At 36.0% G+C, this 15242-nt stretch overlaps 1 protein-coding gene across 1 annotated transcript in view; it reads right to left on the bottom strand.

Moving 5' to 3' along the window:
• LOC114653266 (putative Polycomb group protein ASXL3) overlaps positions 1-15242 on the bottom strand; it is a 304922-nt gene that overhangs the window by 190978 nt on the left and 98702 nt on the right. The window contains exon 2 of the mRNA XM_028803472.2: positions 5364-5446. Within this exon, the coding sequence (XP_028659305.2) occupies positions 5364-5446 (83 nt within the window). The remainder of the gene's footprint in view (positions 1-5363; positions 5447-15242) is intronic.

Here is a 15242-nt window from a genome sequence, read left to right as displayed (position 1 = left end):
TCCTCTAGATTGCCTCTTTCTCTTGTACGATTTGACTCAAAAAACTGATCAGCACATCATCATCTTATAACAGGCTTAAGTTTTGAGGTTGGTAATTTTCCTTCCAGCCGTTTCAGCTATAGACCGTGAACAAGAAACTGTGACATACAGACACAAATACACATGCACACACAAGTCAAGACATGCACCCGTCATCAAGATATTGATGTTTTTTGTATCAGGGGACCCTAAAACATTGAGATCTGTCAAAAACCAGAGATCAAAATTTTTGACAAATCTAAAGCTTTCACTCCTCCCCCATAGAGGATAGGTTATGGTGGGGGAGGACACAAAGCAAAAAAAGAGTATGCTCTGCCCTTTCTTATATAATTCCTCCGTGTTACAAGACCAGTCCAGCCTGTCATTCATGTGCACCCCAAGTACTTGCAGCTACTATGCTACCTTTTAAGACGATAAATTAAAAAGAACTGAAAATAACACAGGGTAGCATTGTGGAACAGTGTTCAGAACTGCTGTAACATACATCAACAGCTGTAGCTTAAATTCATAGCTCAATTGCTTTGTATGTATTTTGTATATGCATGGGTTAAGCAATATAAAGTTCTAAAAAGATATAGAAACAAATTGCCAGCATGTTATCAGAGGGTTAACAAGGGTACAGTTAGACAAGATTGCTTGTCTTTTGTTTAAGACGTTTTATTAAACCAAAAAAAAAAACAGCAAAAGCAAAATAAGACTGGTGTATTACACAATGATTAATCTACTCATTTTTATACCTTCATCTTTCAACAGTAAAGCACACAATATTATCTATCTTGACCTTCAAGAATTTTAAAATAAAATACTGTATGTGAAACAAGTCATAAATGGCAGAAATATAGGGTGCAGTATATAGTTAGGAGGCAGAACCAATATAAAAAAGCAAGGAAAGTTTTCTAAATTGGTTGAATTTTACAGTAATGATTTACATAATAATGGCATGCATGGGAGTTCGCCCAACCAGCCTACATGTGTTTTTTGGACTTGGAAAAGGCGTTCGACCGTGTCCCTTGGGGAATCCTGTGGGGGGTGCTCTGGGAGTATAGGGTACCAGACCCCCTGATAAGGGCTGTTTGGTCCCTGTACAACCGGTGTCAGAGCTTGGTCCGCATTGCCGTTTCCAGTGAGAGTTGGACTCCGCCAGGGCTGCCCTTTGTCACCGATTCTGTTCATAACTTTTATGGACAGAATTTCTAGGTGCAGCCAGGGAGTTGAGGGGGTCCGGTTTGGTGGACTCAGGATTGGGTCACTGCTTTTTGCAGATAATGTTGTCCTGTTTGCTTCATTAGGCCGTAATCTTCAGCTCTCTCTGGGTCGGTTCGCAGCTGAGTGTGAAGCGGCTGGGATGGGAATCAGCACCTCCAAATCTGAGACCATGGTCCTCAGCCGGAAAAGGGTGGAGTCCCCTCTCAGGGTTGGGAGCGAGATCCTGCCCCAAGTGGAGGAGTTCAAGTATCTCGGGGTCTTGTTCACAAGTGAGGGAAGAATGGAGCGTGAGATCGACAGGCGGATCGGTGCGGCGTCCGCAGTGATGCGGGCTCTGCATCGGTCTGTCATGGTGAAAAAGGAGCTGAGCCGTAAGGCAAAGCTCTCAATTTACCAGTCGATCTATGTTCCTACCCTCACCTATGGTCATGAGCTATGGGTAGTGACCGAAAGAACGAGATCGTGAATACAAGCGGCTGAAATGAGCTTCCTCCGCAGGGTGTCTGGGCTCTCCCTTAAAGATAGGGTGAGAAGCTCAATCATCCGGGAGGGGCTCAGAGTAGAGCCGCTGCTCCTCCTCATCGAGAGGAGTCAGATGAGGTGGCTCGGGCATCTGATCAGGATGCCTCTTGGACGCCTCCCTGGTGAGGTGTTCCGGGCACGTCCAACTGGGAGGAGGCCCCGGGGAAGACCCAGGACACGCTGGAGGGACTATGTCTCCCGGCTGGCCTGGGAACGCCTTGGGATTCTCCCGGAAGAGCTAGAAGAAGTGGCCGGAGAGAGGGAAGTCTGGGCATCTCTGCTCAAGCTGCTGCCCCCACGACCCGACCTCGGATAAGCGGAAGAGGATGGATGGATGGATGGATAATAATGGCAATAACAGTTAAGTTATACAGTATATACAAATGATACAAGTGCATCTGCATATTAGCAAGTACCAGAAGTAGATATACAATTCAGACTTAATGAATATAAATTTAAACACATGTAAAATGCCACAAAACATAATTAAAAACATAAATGGCAACCTAATGATTTAATAGAAGTATGTAATGGGGACCTGATTGCTTAAGAGAGAGTACTGAGAATTCTTACAGGCAACCAGACAAGGTACAGATATAAATAAAAGTACAACAGGGTTCTGGATTATAGAGCATGCTGTGTGTAGTACAAGAATGGACTGATGATTACAAAATAGGAGGACCAGCAGTGAACTGCGCCTTTTTCTAGTTTAGCACGAAAACAAAATTCAAAGGAAATCACATTTAAATACAATAAATAAATGGCATCCTAATATAATGACACCAACACCAAAACTTTTATATATGCAACTAATCAGCCTATCCACATTACATATTGCATACTGATGCTAAAAATACATTTCCTGTGGCTATGCAGCTAACCTTGTCAACCTCTTTAATTGAATTTGCCTTATCGATTATATAATCTGATTCTCTTGCTTAAGCAAAAGAGGGTTGAAATAGATCTTTCAACTTCAATTAAACAGAATACATAAGCTTTGTATGGTATTATGACAGAAACATAAGAGATATATTAATTTTCATCAGCTGTTTAGTTTTAAAATTGTCACAAATACAATACATGTATGTGCTCTTTATTATGTTTTATTAGCTTGGGAATATTGATTTTGTTGTAGCGGAGGAACACTTTCACCATATTAAATATTAGTTTGTTTTATCTTAAAGTAGTATACTAATACAGTGAAAACCATGAAAGTTCCTGTAAAAACAATGAGCATATTAATTTTATGATACAATTAAAATATGAAGAAAAAATATGTCAATTAAATTGACATATCTTTGTTTACTTCTCAACTCTGCCTCCATCACTTTCAAAGTACTGCTGCCACTGTTTTAGAAGACGAAGATCCCTTTTGCTCCAGCAATCTATATTGAAACTCATCCTCTAAACCTTTGATGAAGCATGACACTTGTGTTAGAGTATCTATCTATTTATTGCCGTTTACTTTAGCAGCATTGGACATTTTAAATTTTGAATCAAGTACTACACATTACCTTATGAAGACGGTAATTCACATAAGCCCTAGATGTTCAGTAAATAGCTATCTCACCATACTTTCTTTCCATTTGTGTTTTGTATCATTTTTCAGTGCCACATACAAATTTGTAGACAGTACTATATCATTTATGACCATTTCCTTGCCGAGTTTCATTAAAAAAAAGGTAGTTGGCAATCATAATGCTAATTATGCTACACACCTATACAGAGCACAGCCATTTAGTCAAAAGGAGGGACAGTCAACATCAATGTATAGTAATAATAATATACATTTTATTTATTTGTGCCTTTCCCATGCTCAAGGTGCAATTATACAATATAACTATCTATTCAAAAAAAAAATCTTAGATTTTATGCATTGCAAAACATACTTGGAGGTATTTATTAAACTGCCAAATTTATTTAAACCACTGAGGCACAATTTATTCATTAGTCAGGCTGTAAAACAAAAAAAAATGTACAGGCGACTTAATCACAAACCCTTTCAACAGCATATTACTAAAAATCAATGAAAAGTGATTTAAAATTGCTACAAATCACAACTCTGCATTTGCATCAGTACATTATTAAAAATCAGTGAAAAGTGATTTAAAATTGCTACAAATCACAACTCTGCATTTGCATCAGTCTAAAAATAGAATTACAATTTGCACTTGTAAAAATGGTTACCGAGCAGAAACATATTTCATTTTTACGACAAATACCATTTTCCATTTAACCATTCCTTTGTGATTGAATCTACCTAGTCTAAGCCGAAGGCATCAAGTGCAAAGCAGAAATTACATCCCATAAATGGAAACCATTGAAGGTTGCTTGCTGTTTAACTCTGAGTTCATCTCCATATAATAAACTTGTGAGCTCCAGAGTTCATGTTGTTTAACACACTTTAAACACCAGTACAGTATGTATTTTTGTTTGCACAATTTACAGAAAGCAGCTTTTCCTGTCTTCAAACCACCTACATTTTGCATATCACTACACACAAAAACAGCAAATACTTTTAGAATATTCTAATTGTTATAAATTTTGTGAACTTGATGATGGACCTAATTCATCCTAAACCACCATCTCTGAGGATTTTCACTTATTTACTGGCTTGAACTCAGATCACATGTTACTGTTCCCTCTATCAAATTTGGGTTGTTAAAATATTTGGTCATTGAGCATTGCTCTGTTGTGTTTTATAACCCAAAGTTACCTCAACATAAATAACGTTTATGCCGGGTGGGCATAAGACAAACTAACCAGGTACCTTTAATGTAAATTTTCAAAGAACTCGCTTATGGACTTTCGATGCCAAATTTTAATAACCGATTACAAGTAGAAAAGCCCTCTGTGCCAATGTGAACTTTCAGCGGGAAATTTTTTCACTCAATTCTATCTGTATTGCTGGAGAATGTGTGCTGAAACATAACTTTTGCACACACAAGCATCTCAGAGTGAACATTGGTCACTGGTATTTGATTTATTTACAAAAACTGAAACAACAGATTTTATTTTCCACCCATTCTACGTTATTTACATGTATTATGCAATTATAATTTCAGTTTAGTTTTCAGCTTTACTCAGATTTTGGTTTTGCTTTTATCTTGTTTAATTAATTTTTTTTTTACTTGTTTAGTTACAGTTTTTCGCTAACAATAATGATCTGGGACCTGTGCCATTGAATTATACAGCTTCCCAGAGCTCTACACCAGGAACACAAATTGCTACTTTAAAATATGTCTTTACAAAAAAGTCAAGTTTTTTGTCAAGTATTTATATATAATAATAATTAAAAGAATAATTAATTATAATAATTAATAATTAGAATAATTTAAATTGGACTTGGCCTGAGTTTTAGTGCTGCCTTTGCTTACTATCAAAAAAGAAAAACTACAAAGCTCAAATCTCCTAGCAAAAACAACCAATTTGTGCTATTTAAATATGGTTCAGATGCACAGAGACTGGATGATAAAGGAGAACTTTATAGATCCAATTTGAGACTGGGCACCAGCACTAACAACATTTCTACCACCGTCATCAATTTTAATTAATTTCTGTGGCTTTAATAAATATGAGAAAATGAGGGAAAATACCTTGTTTCTTTTAGTCCTTCTTTCTGTATGACCTCTAATATTTGTTTTGCTGTCATTGGAGTATTTGCGTGTTTTTCTAGTGCCTGAAAAAAAGGAGAAAATGTTTTTAAAAACCTGATTTTAAAGTTCTGAGATAAATTCACAAAACTAAGAAAATATTTTTAAAAAAGCATTTACGCCTATCTTAATACACAGAGAGACCCTTTTGAACAAGTCTACTGAAATAAAAAGTATGGCAAAAGCAGCATATGCAATAAAGTAAATAAATGTTTGTGTAAGGGAACAAAAAAACTTTGGAATAATTTTTGACACGGATTACAGTTTTGGGGAATTCAACGATTCTGATTTGCATAAAGTAGTCTAGTGGAGCACTGCTCAAAATAAAATTTTGTACTATATGCTCCTCATTCTACTGTTGTAACTTTTCAATTATAGACGTGAACCTAGACCTGCAGCACAGACCTAGTTTCATACAAAATTGCTAAACAGGTTATTAAAAAAGCAAACTAAATGACTCCTTATACTTATATTCTGAATGCACACTTTTAAGAAGTAAAACATGTTTTTAATTGCTCTACAAGATCTTTAAAGTCAGACTGATAAAAATACCTTAATTTTTTGAAAAGCTAAGAATTTCAAAACTCACTATATCATTAAAATGTACTATTGATCAAACAGAAATGCAACATACACTTAAGACACCAGATGTAAATTGTATTTCTTCCAACCATGAAAAGTGATTCTCGAGGAATCCTGGAAAGCAACTCAGCTTTCATCAAAATGTGTTGCAATGCAAGACAAGTTTATTCAACGCATCACATTGTGCACTGCATTTTAAAAATATACTCTGAATGACATTTTCTGTCTAGTCTAGTTTGCTTTCTATGTGATATTATGTTTTTCTTCTTCAGCATGCCAGGCAGAAGTTGATTAGCTTCGCTATATATCATAAATGATTTGCATCCAAAATGCTATGTTATTAGATACAAGTTAAGGCTCTGAAACCAAATAATACAAACGTGGTTTTGCAAATCTCACACTTTAAAATAACCAATACGCACAACATTTAACACAGGAGTTGGTTCTTTGTTCTGGCAGCAGACTTTCAGCTCCCAAACCCCATACACGCCCCCCCCCCCACACCCATATTTCTTCATTTATAACAACCTTGGTGACTACTGAACTCCATGTTTAATTGGATGGCTCACTCTAGATTACAGTCTGCTATCTCACAAAAGAAAAATAATCAGAACTTTACCACCTTTAAGATTCAGAAAGATGCTTACATTACTACCAAAATAACTTCAAGTATACCAGAGTGCATCCTTAATCATTTACTATTTTGTTACTGAATTTTAATTAATTTGCTTGTGAATTTTAAATTATTTCCTTCTGAAGGCAAATAACTATAAGTCACAATTAACAAGATAGATAATGGCTAATCAGTTAAATTTGCACCATTTTCACTAGAATAAAATATAAAAAGAAAACAAGTTTGAGGGTTTGAAAGGTTGAAATTCTGAACAATCTATTTTGTTGATTTTCTCAGAAAAAGTAAAATATAATGCAAACAATATTTCTGACAAAGCAGAATGGTAACAGTTAAAGGAGGGAGTGTATATAATGCAAATAATTTTCATAAACTAAGTAAATTAGTTTCTAATTAAAATATGGATAAGGCAAAAATCTGCAGCTACCAATGGCTCCCAAAGACCAGAACTGCCTGCACCAGTTCAAACTCTAAGATTAAGGAGGTTATTTGCATATATGTAGCTGACACCTTTTCCCAGATAACTTCTTGGGACAAGATACATTGCAATTGTATATATATATTATAAAAAATAATCTTTGGGAGGGAGACGAGATGTGATCTTCTCGGAAGACAATTTGAAGTCCCGCGAGAGATACTTTAACTTGCTCCCAGTTCTGAAAACAACGACAAGCAACAAGCAACACACGCAGCTCGCCAGCAGCAGAAATCTAGCAGATGATCCGACTGCTTCTCCTTGCGTGCGTTCAGCCACCCTAACCCCCCCCCCCCCGATCCCCCCCCCCACACACAACGCAAGCGGCAGAGACACAAAAAGGACTCTTGAGTACTGTGTGCAGTTTTGGTCTCCAGGCTACAAAAAGGACATAGCAGCAGTAGAAAAGGTCCAGAGAAGAGCGACTAGGCTCATTCCAGGGCTACAGGGGATGAATTATGAAAAAAGATTAAAAGGGCCAAGCCTTTTCAGTTTAAGCAAAAGAAGATTAAGAGGTGACATGATTGACGTGTTTAAAATCATGAAGGGAATTAGTACAGTGGATCAAAACTTTTATTTTAAACTGAGTTCTTCAGGAACACAGGGATACAGTTAGAAACTTGTCAAGGGTAAATTTCACACAAACATTAGGAAGTTTTTCTTTAAGTAGCATGGTAGACAGTAAGACTTTAGGGACTTTCAAAACTAGACTTGATGTTTTTATAGAAGAATTAAGTGGAAAGGGCTGGCGAGCTTTGTTGGGCTGAATGGCCTGTTCTTATCTAGATTATTCTAATGTTCTAAAATGTTGTATTTAAACAACATAATGGCAAAAGAAGTACTTTCACTATCAAAAGTGAAAAAAGGGCATTTCCAAACAGGATAAAATTGATATAACAAAGCACAAATGAAGGTTACAATAGAGACAGAAGAACTGGACACCTATACCATCAACACTTGGGTCACAGTGTGATCCAGTGTTGCACAAGATACAAGCAGACACTCATGCATACGTCTTTTTACTGGGACCAGTTAATCTATCGTATCAGTCTTTTGGATGTGAAAGCAATCGAATCTCCAGGGATGAAACTTACATGAACATGACTAGAACATGAAAATCCACACAAAAAAATGACCATACTAGAGACCAAACTCCCGTTCTTTGGGGCTATGAGCAATAAGAAATAATGACTATGTCATAGTGCCACCCATTTATCACTTACTATGTTTTCAGCCCTTCAAGGCTAAAAAAAAATCAAGATAGAAGTATAATGGTAAACCTATGCCATTTCACGTGGGTAGACTCCACCCACTGAGACAGTTGGAGGGATCAGAGACAGCATAAAATTCTGAAACTAGCATAATCCAGTGCAGCATTGCGGGGGCTGTAGCCAATCCCAGTAACTCTGGCCACAAAGCAGGAAAAAGTTCTGGACAGCATTCCAGTCTATTACAAAGCCCATTCACTCCTACACAACCAATCTGGAATTCACATAACATGCACATCTTGGAGGGTTTGGGAGGACAACCCATGTAGACATGGGAAGAAGATGAAAACAGCACATATAAAACATCCTGATGCCAGAATCCAATCTAGGATGATGAATTTTTGAAGAAAAAAAAGCAGCTCAAGCATTCCCTCTTTATTGCTAAAAATGAATATGTAACGCATGTATGTGCCCCTACTCCAAACACACACACTTCAACTTACCTTACTGTTAATCTGAGGAGTTCAGAGGGTGACTTCAATTACTGCTTATTGTTTAGTGATAAAATGAATGTGCTTCTCTTACCCTACTTATTTATTAAAATAAATACATGGAAATCACTCCAAGAGTTTTGAGTTCAAGTTCAGGATTGCCTAAAAGGTGGAAATCTGTTGCAATGTCAAAGCTGATACTTGGATCACATTACGATACCTTCTATTTATCTACCTAAAATAGTGCAAATAAAAAAAGTGCTAAAGTGGCATATGAGGAGAAGAAGAAAGTGGTCTCCTCAAAATGCGAGGAGGTGCATTACAATTTTAAAAACACATACATTCAAAAATAGATGGTTTGTTTAGCAAGATTATTACTAAATTCACAGAGCTTGGAGTATTTTTAAACAATCATAAATACGGCAATTTATGCAAAATAAGATATTTTGTTTCTTAGTACTTCTATACCATACTGTTCTGAACACAAATATGAGGTTATTCATCATACTAAACCACTACATCTGTTTTTAAAATTGTGCACTTCCATTTAAAATGTGCAGCACTCTGAGTTTAGATGTAGCCTCTTCAAACAGAAGGCCTGCTTTTGCATTTGAATACACTGCCCTTGTTTTGAACAATAACTGTAAAAGCACACTTGCTTTTCTAGCATTCTTTACTTCCACTAGCACACAAATAACTGGTAACAGTAACAGCCTAATATTACCCCATGTAGAGGAGGTGGAGCTGGCACCAAATTAATGTATTGACAAGCGTTTTTTTTACCATGTTAGACTTAATCATCATGTTTAAGTAGTCTGAGGCATTGTATCAAGCAACAGAAAGATTTATTCAGGTTAAAAAGAAGCTACTGTGTTTTTCTTTTATCAGTCACCATAACATTATTTTCTTTTTAGTTTGTTTTTATGTAGTAAAATGGCAACATTTGAGTTGTTCTTCTATATTCAAACTTGAAAGACTATTGAAAGCAACCAGCTCAACCATCTTTCACCTATTTCAGTTCGGGACATGACAGTGACAAGTGTGGATGAAGATTCAGTCAGCATCTCCAAAATATATCAAAGAATTTTAAGGAGTCTACAGCTTAATATTAATATTTAGCTTTACATTACCTTATTAAACATTGGAAAAAGAATCTGACAATTAACATTTCAGAAAAGTAATTTGAACTCAGTCGTTAATAAAACACACACTAGTTCAATAAGTAACAAGCAAGCCAAGCTAGTTCAACTAATAATTATTCAATGTCTAAACTTTTGTAAAAGGTATCCAGGGTAAGATTCAATCTGTAAGTAATGTCATCAACTGCCTGCATTGCAAAGTCACATGTTTTAGGAATGTCCTACAATTAAACTATTTTTTTGTGTTATTTTTTTATATCTCTTTAAATACCATGGATAAAACCCCCAAAAACCTAGCAGCAATATGAAGATTAATTTCCAGATGGGATAAAAGTTTTCCATGAAAAATTTGTTTTAATATCCTACTCTATATACCTCATTACTTGGGCAAAGACTAAAGACTTAATTTATTTCACTGGAAGAATCCCAATTCACTCTCTCTAACTCAATGGGAAAGCGATGTTCAATCAATACATCATAATGAAAAAATCTGCATGGGATATTCCATACAGTACTTCCATGTAACTTACACTTTAGTGATACCATAGGAAACTCAATGAAAGATATTACAATACAATACAAAAGAAATGTTCTGCCTTTGCTAGGACGTAGTTATCCAGAATCTCTACACAAAAAAAAATCATGATCTTCCGATGGAAATTGTAATTTTTATACATTTTGAACAAAGCAGAATTAGAATCTGAACTTAACAGCAAATTTTTTACTTCTATTTAAATGGAAGTAAAAAAATCTTGGTACGAACTCATTAATGTAATCCTAAAGTAAACTTACCATACCTGTGTTTGACCTTTTTATTTTACTTCCTGATTTATCCTATAACATAAACATTTTAGGTTGAGTTTTCTTGTCATAAAGTTCTCTTTATCAGGTACAGGGTAAATGTTGGCTTTCATGGATTGTTTTAGAAGCACACTATTGTAGATGCAATATTAATTTCATTTGTTTGATTTACATTGGCAATTTATAGTCTTATGCTTCCTCATGTTAAAGGAGAAATCTGATAAGAATAGCTGAAAAGGTGTTAGATGAAATGAAAAAAGGTAAGGGTCAGAAAAAGCTTTTGTAAAACTTGACCAAAAGAACAAAAAGGTATAAGTTAAATAAGGGAAAAAAGAAAGGGGCTGCCAAATATCGTTGTGCCTAAAATTCACGTTAATTCAAGTAAGCACAACTTTTTATGTTAGTCTGCAAACAATATTTTTAGGTAAGAACACAGAATGTTAAAAACTTGTTCTTTGAACTACAGAACTCACTTTATACACTACAAAATGAAAAGACAGTTCCTTCCGAGTAGAACGAGTAGATATTATGAGTAGATCAGTTGAAAAACATTCTTATTTTAAGTTTCACTATATCTAAAGTACAGTGGAACCTCGGTTTGCGAGCATAATTCGTTCCGGAAACGTGCTCGCAGTCCAAAGCACTCGTATATCAAAGTGAATTTCCCCATAAGAAATAATGGAAACCTCAAGATGATTTGTTCCACAACCCAAAACTATTCATATAAAAATCATTAATACAAAATATAAAGTAAAAATACATAAAACAAATTAACCTGCACTTTACCTTTGAAAAGAATCATGGCTGTTGTGAGTGACTTTCTAAACTCTTGTGGGATTCCACCTAATGGGACGACATGCGGAAGACGTCCCAAAACAATCGCAGTCTCCCAGCGCCGTAGCAGTTCGCTGTAAAAGCGAATCCGAAAAGATCACGGACATGCTATAAGCGCCTGCCGTCGATGGGTGATACAAGGAACAAGGAACATTATAAATTCGCAGGGCACAGTACTACTTGGCCACGACCTTGCCTGACTGCTGTGTCTGTGTATAGGAGAGTGGCAGATCCCGCTACAATAAATAACCACACTGTTACTGTTTCAAGCTGAATAAAGCTGGTGTTGCTAAAGTACTAAGACTCAAGCTTCATGTTTTGGGGTGCAAGACGGGGACTCACGTGTGTCACAGCACACATGCGCACACACACACATACAGTCACAATGCTGTAGTAAACAGTATACACTCGTACTGATGTTGACTATATGAGTGAGGCACGCCAACTGAGACCAAGAATGGGAGACGATTACCCACAATCCTGCAGCGAGAGAGAGAGAGAAGAACCATCGGCTCAGTTGTGATCACATGATGCTCAGCAGACAAAGCGTATACATACTACTCGTATTGCAAGACCTCGCTCGTTTATCAAGTCAAAATTTATTACAAATTTTAACTCGTCTTGCAAAACACTCGTAAACCAAGTTACTCGCAAACCGAGGTTCCACTGTATATCAATATGGTTCTCCACCAAAGAGGTAGCCCAGAGCCAGACCCACACAAATTAACACAGGTAAATAAGACCATCTGGGGGTTTGGGAGACAAAAAATGTTTGTCTAAGCTGGCTGAACAGTGAATTTCCAGGAAAGTATTCGGCGAACAAGGTCACCTACAAATATAGTACATTTGATCTTGACGAATATAAATGCATAAAATTATTTTTTTTATCCTCTTTGTAAAAATAAAGCAGGTTCAGCCATATCAGTGCAAAAACAAAATAAAATATTTTCTTTAAATACAATACAAATATCAAATGCATATACAGAGAATATTTAACAGGTGTGAATTGACAGAACTGCCTTCAATATAAGATTACTATGTCTTAAATAAATGGTGTGTAAGTTTCTGATGAAGACTAACTGAAAATGTTTGAAACACTGCAGGAGAAATGTTTTTGCCATTGTATTTGTTTTACTCACATTTGAAAAAGTGATATCAACATTTGATAATTAAAAAAAAGACAAATTATTTGGTAGCATTTGCACTTTGGAAATTTTAGGATGGTTAACTCTTAAGTACATCTTCATGTATAGGATGACAATGGACCAGAAGGCTGAAAAGACTTATGTGGAGAAGCAAATGTATTCTAGTCCAGTAATTAACAACCGACTGCAAAAGTGTTACCAAAACATGCATATCTGAATGCATAACTTGACATAGCTTGTTACTGATGTAGTATGGCAGGTGCCAGTACAACAAACGACAATAGCAAACATTTAAGTGGAAACACATAATTTATAAAATTAACAGCTGAGTACAAAAAAGTGAATAGCAACACATAATTTAATGGTGTTTGGCAGGAGACCACAAAAAAAGAGTTCTACAAATGTTAGTAAAAAACTTACAAATCTAGTTCCAGACAGCTAAGAAGTACATAAAATGTTTACTGGGTAAGTGAAGAGTAAATGTTTGTGGAATACTTTGGTTCATTCAAAATAATTAGGGTAACATTAGGATGACATGGAATATCTGAACTTCAATGCCAACAAAATAACTCATTCAGAATAAAAAATTTAATCAGAGTAATGGTACGTGCAACAAGGACTTCTGTCCTAAAATAGTTGCTGGAAGAGGTTTGGAGATTCAGTTATTGCCTCCTTCGTCAACAAATTTCCATTCCAATCAGTGCCTATGACGTGAGATGGAACATATCCACCACTAGCCAATTTTCAACACTATAATCAGCATGGACAAACCAGGGGTGTGGAAATCAAATTTTTATCTATTTGTCCACGGACAAGTAAACTTAGAAAATCCACTTGTCCGCCAGTTAAATTCACTTGCCCATAAACAAATAACAAAAGTGAAAAATAGTTTATTTTTTCTGATCTCTTTTACTGATACCAAAACTGCCTTCCATTTTAAAACTGAAAAAAAATTCTTCTTTCAGGGAGTAGTATTTTGCCACCTTGCTTTAGAACATTATATAAAAGATTCCCTTATCATTTTAACTCACTACTAAACAATGCCTTCATTATGGCTACACTAGTTCTGTTTCACATATTACAGTTACATAACAGAACACTGTCCTGATTCATTTTCTGCCATGTTCTTCAGCTTTTGTCTTACAACATCTTCTCCCCCAAGAATCTTTACCATCTCAGACAGCATGGGCTGAATGCTGTTCATTTCTGCTTGAGCTGAACTGCATGGTTCCTGGACTGATGGTCCAGAAGTGGAATCTGATGACTTTTCAGGTTTTTTTATGAGTGATGTGCCTGTTGCCAGATGACAGCCAGAATTCCACAGCTGGTAGTGGGTCAAACTCTTCTAAAGGTTTGCCATCAACAACAATGCGCATCTGGTTTTGAAGGTTTTCCTGAGTCAGGCGGGTTCTTAGAGAACTCTTTACTAAATTCATATTGGAGAATTATCTCTCACAAGAAGCTGTGGAAGGAGAAACTGTAAGAAACAGTGAGATCAGCACACTAACATTCTTCAGAGACTCTTCCTTCCTCTGCAGAACTGAGGTATAGACAGCAAGTGGATGGTACTGCCGTTGCATTGATATCTGCACTTTAACTGCTTGCCATTCAGATGGTGCATGTTTAACTTCCTCATCAGTCAACAAATCACTATACTGCTGACACTTTGATTTCATAGTTTCCATAAGTGCTCAGTTCAGACAGAGTGTCTGGCCAGATTCTGAAATCAAACACACTCATATCTGACACAGGAGGCTACGCACGGTAATTCCTAATGACGTATTCGAAATTCCGCAAGATGGTACATTTCCAAAGAAGTAAATATTACCGATGTTGTCGGGAAAAAATAAAGTGAAGATTTTTATAGATATTTAATAACATTTGGAAACCGTTAAAAATAAAGAAGAAAACATTCTAATAAACTGACAGCTTGAAACCAACTTGTTTATGAAAAATTCTCTAATCAAAAATGATCTATAGACATCTCATCAAAATTGATGTTGTCACGCAATAAATTTCTTAACTCCTCAATATATCACAACCTCCATGAAATCGCAAATTTCAGGAAAAGATTAACTGCCTAACAAGCTTTGTTATGTGGTGAAAACATTTGCATTGTAAGTAAAATGACATCATTTTTATGTAGAAACAATGAATTTTATCAATAATATATAAAAGTTATCGATTATAATGAAAAATCATCAGATTACAGCGTGTAAATAGTAAGGTAAAATACTTATGTAAGACCGTAAGAGTGCTTCCCCTTTGAAAAATCAGCCGTCATTTTGTAAACAATATTGAAGACCAATTTGAGATATGAAGAACATGCCTAAGTAGACTGTTTCCGCATGAAGTACGTACCCAAATGTTTAAAATTTGAAAGCAGTGGTAAAAATGTGCCATGCACAGCACATATAATTCTTTTTTCTCCAGAAAATTGCACTTGTCCGCAGACAAATGAAACCAGAAAAACACGCTTGTCCAACGGTCAATTTACCCGTGTCGGACGAGTCGGC

Source organism: Erpetoichthys calabaricus, chromosome 6 (genome assembly GCF_900747795.2).
Source record: "Erpetoichthys calabaricus chromosome 6, fErpCal1.3, whole genome shotgun sequence".
Classification (NCBI taxonomy): domain Eukaryota; kingdom Metazoa; phylum Chordata; class Cladistia; order Polypteriformes; family Polypteridae; genus Erpetoichthys; species Erpetoichthys calabaricus.
The sequence above is the reverse complement of the archived record's forward strand: the minus strand, read 5'-3'. Positions and strand labels throughout refer to the sequence as shown.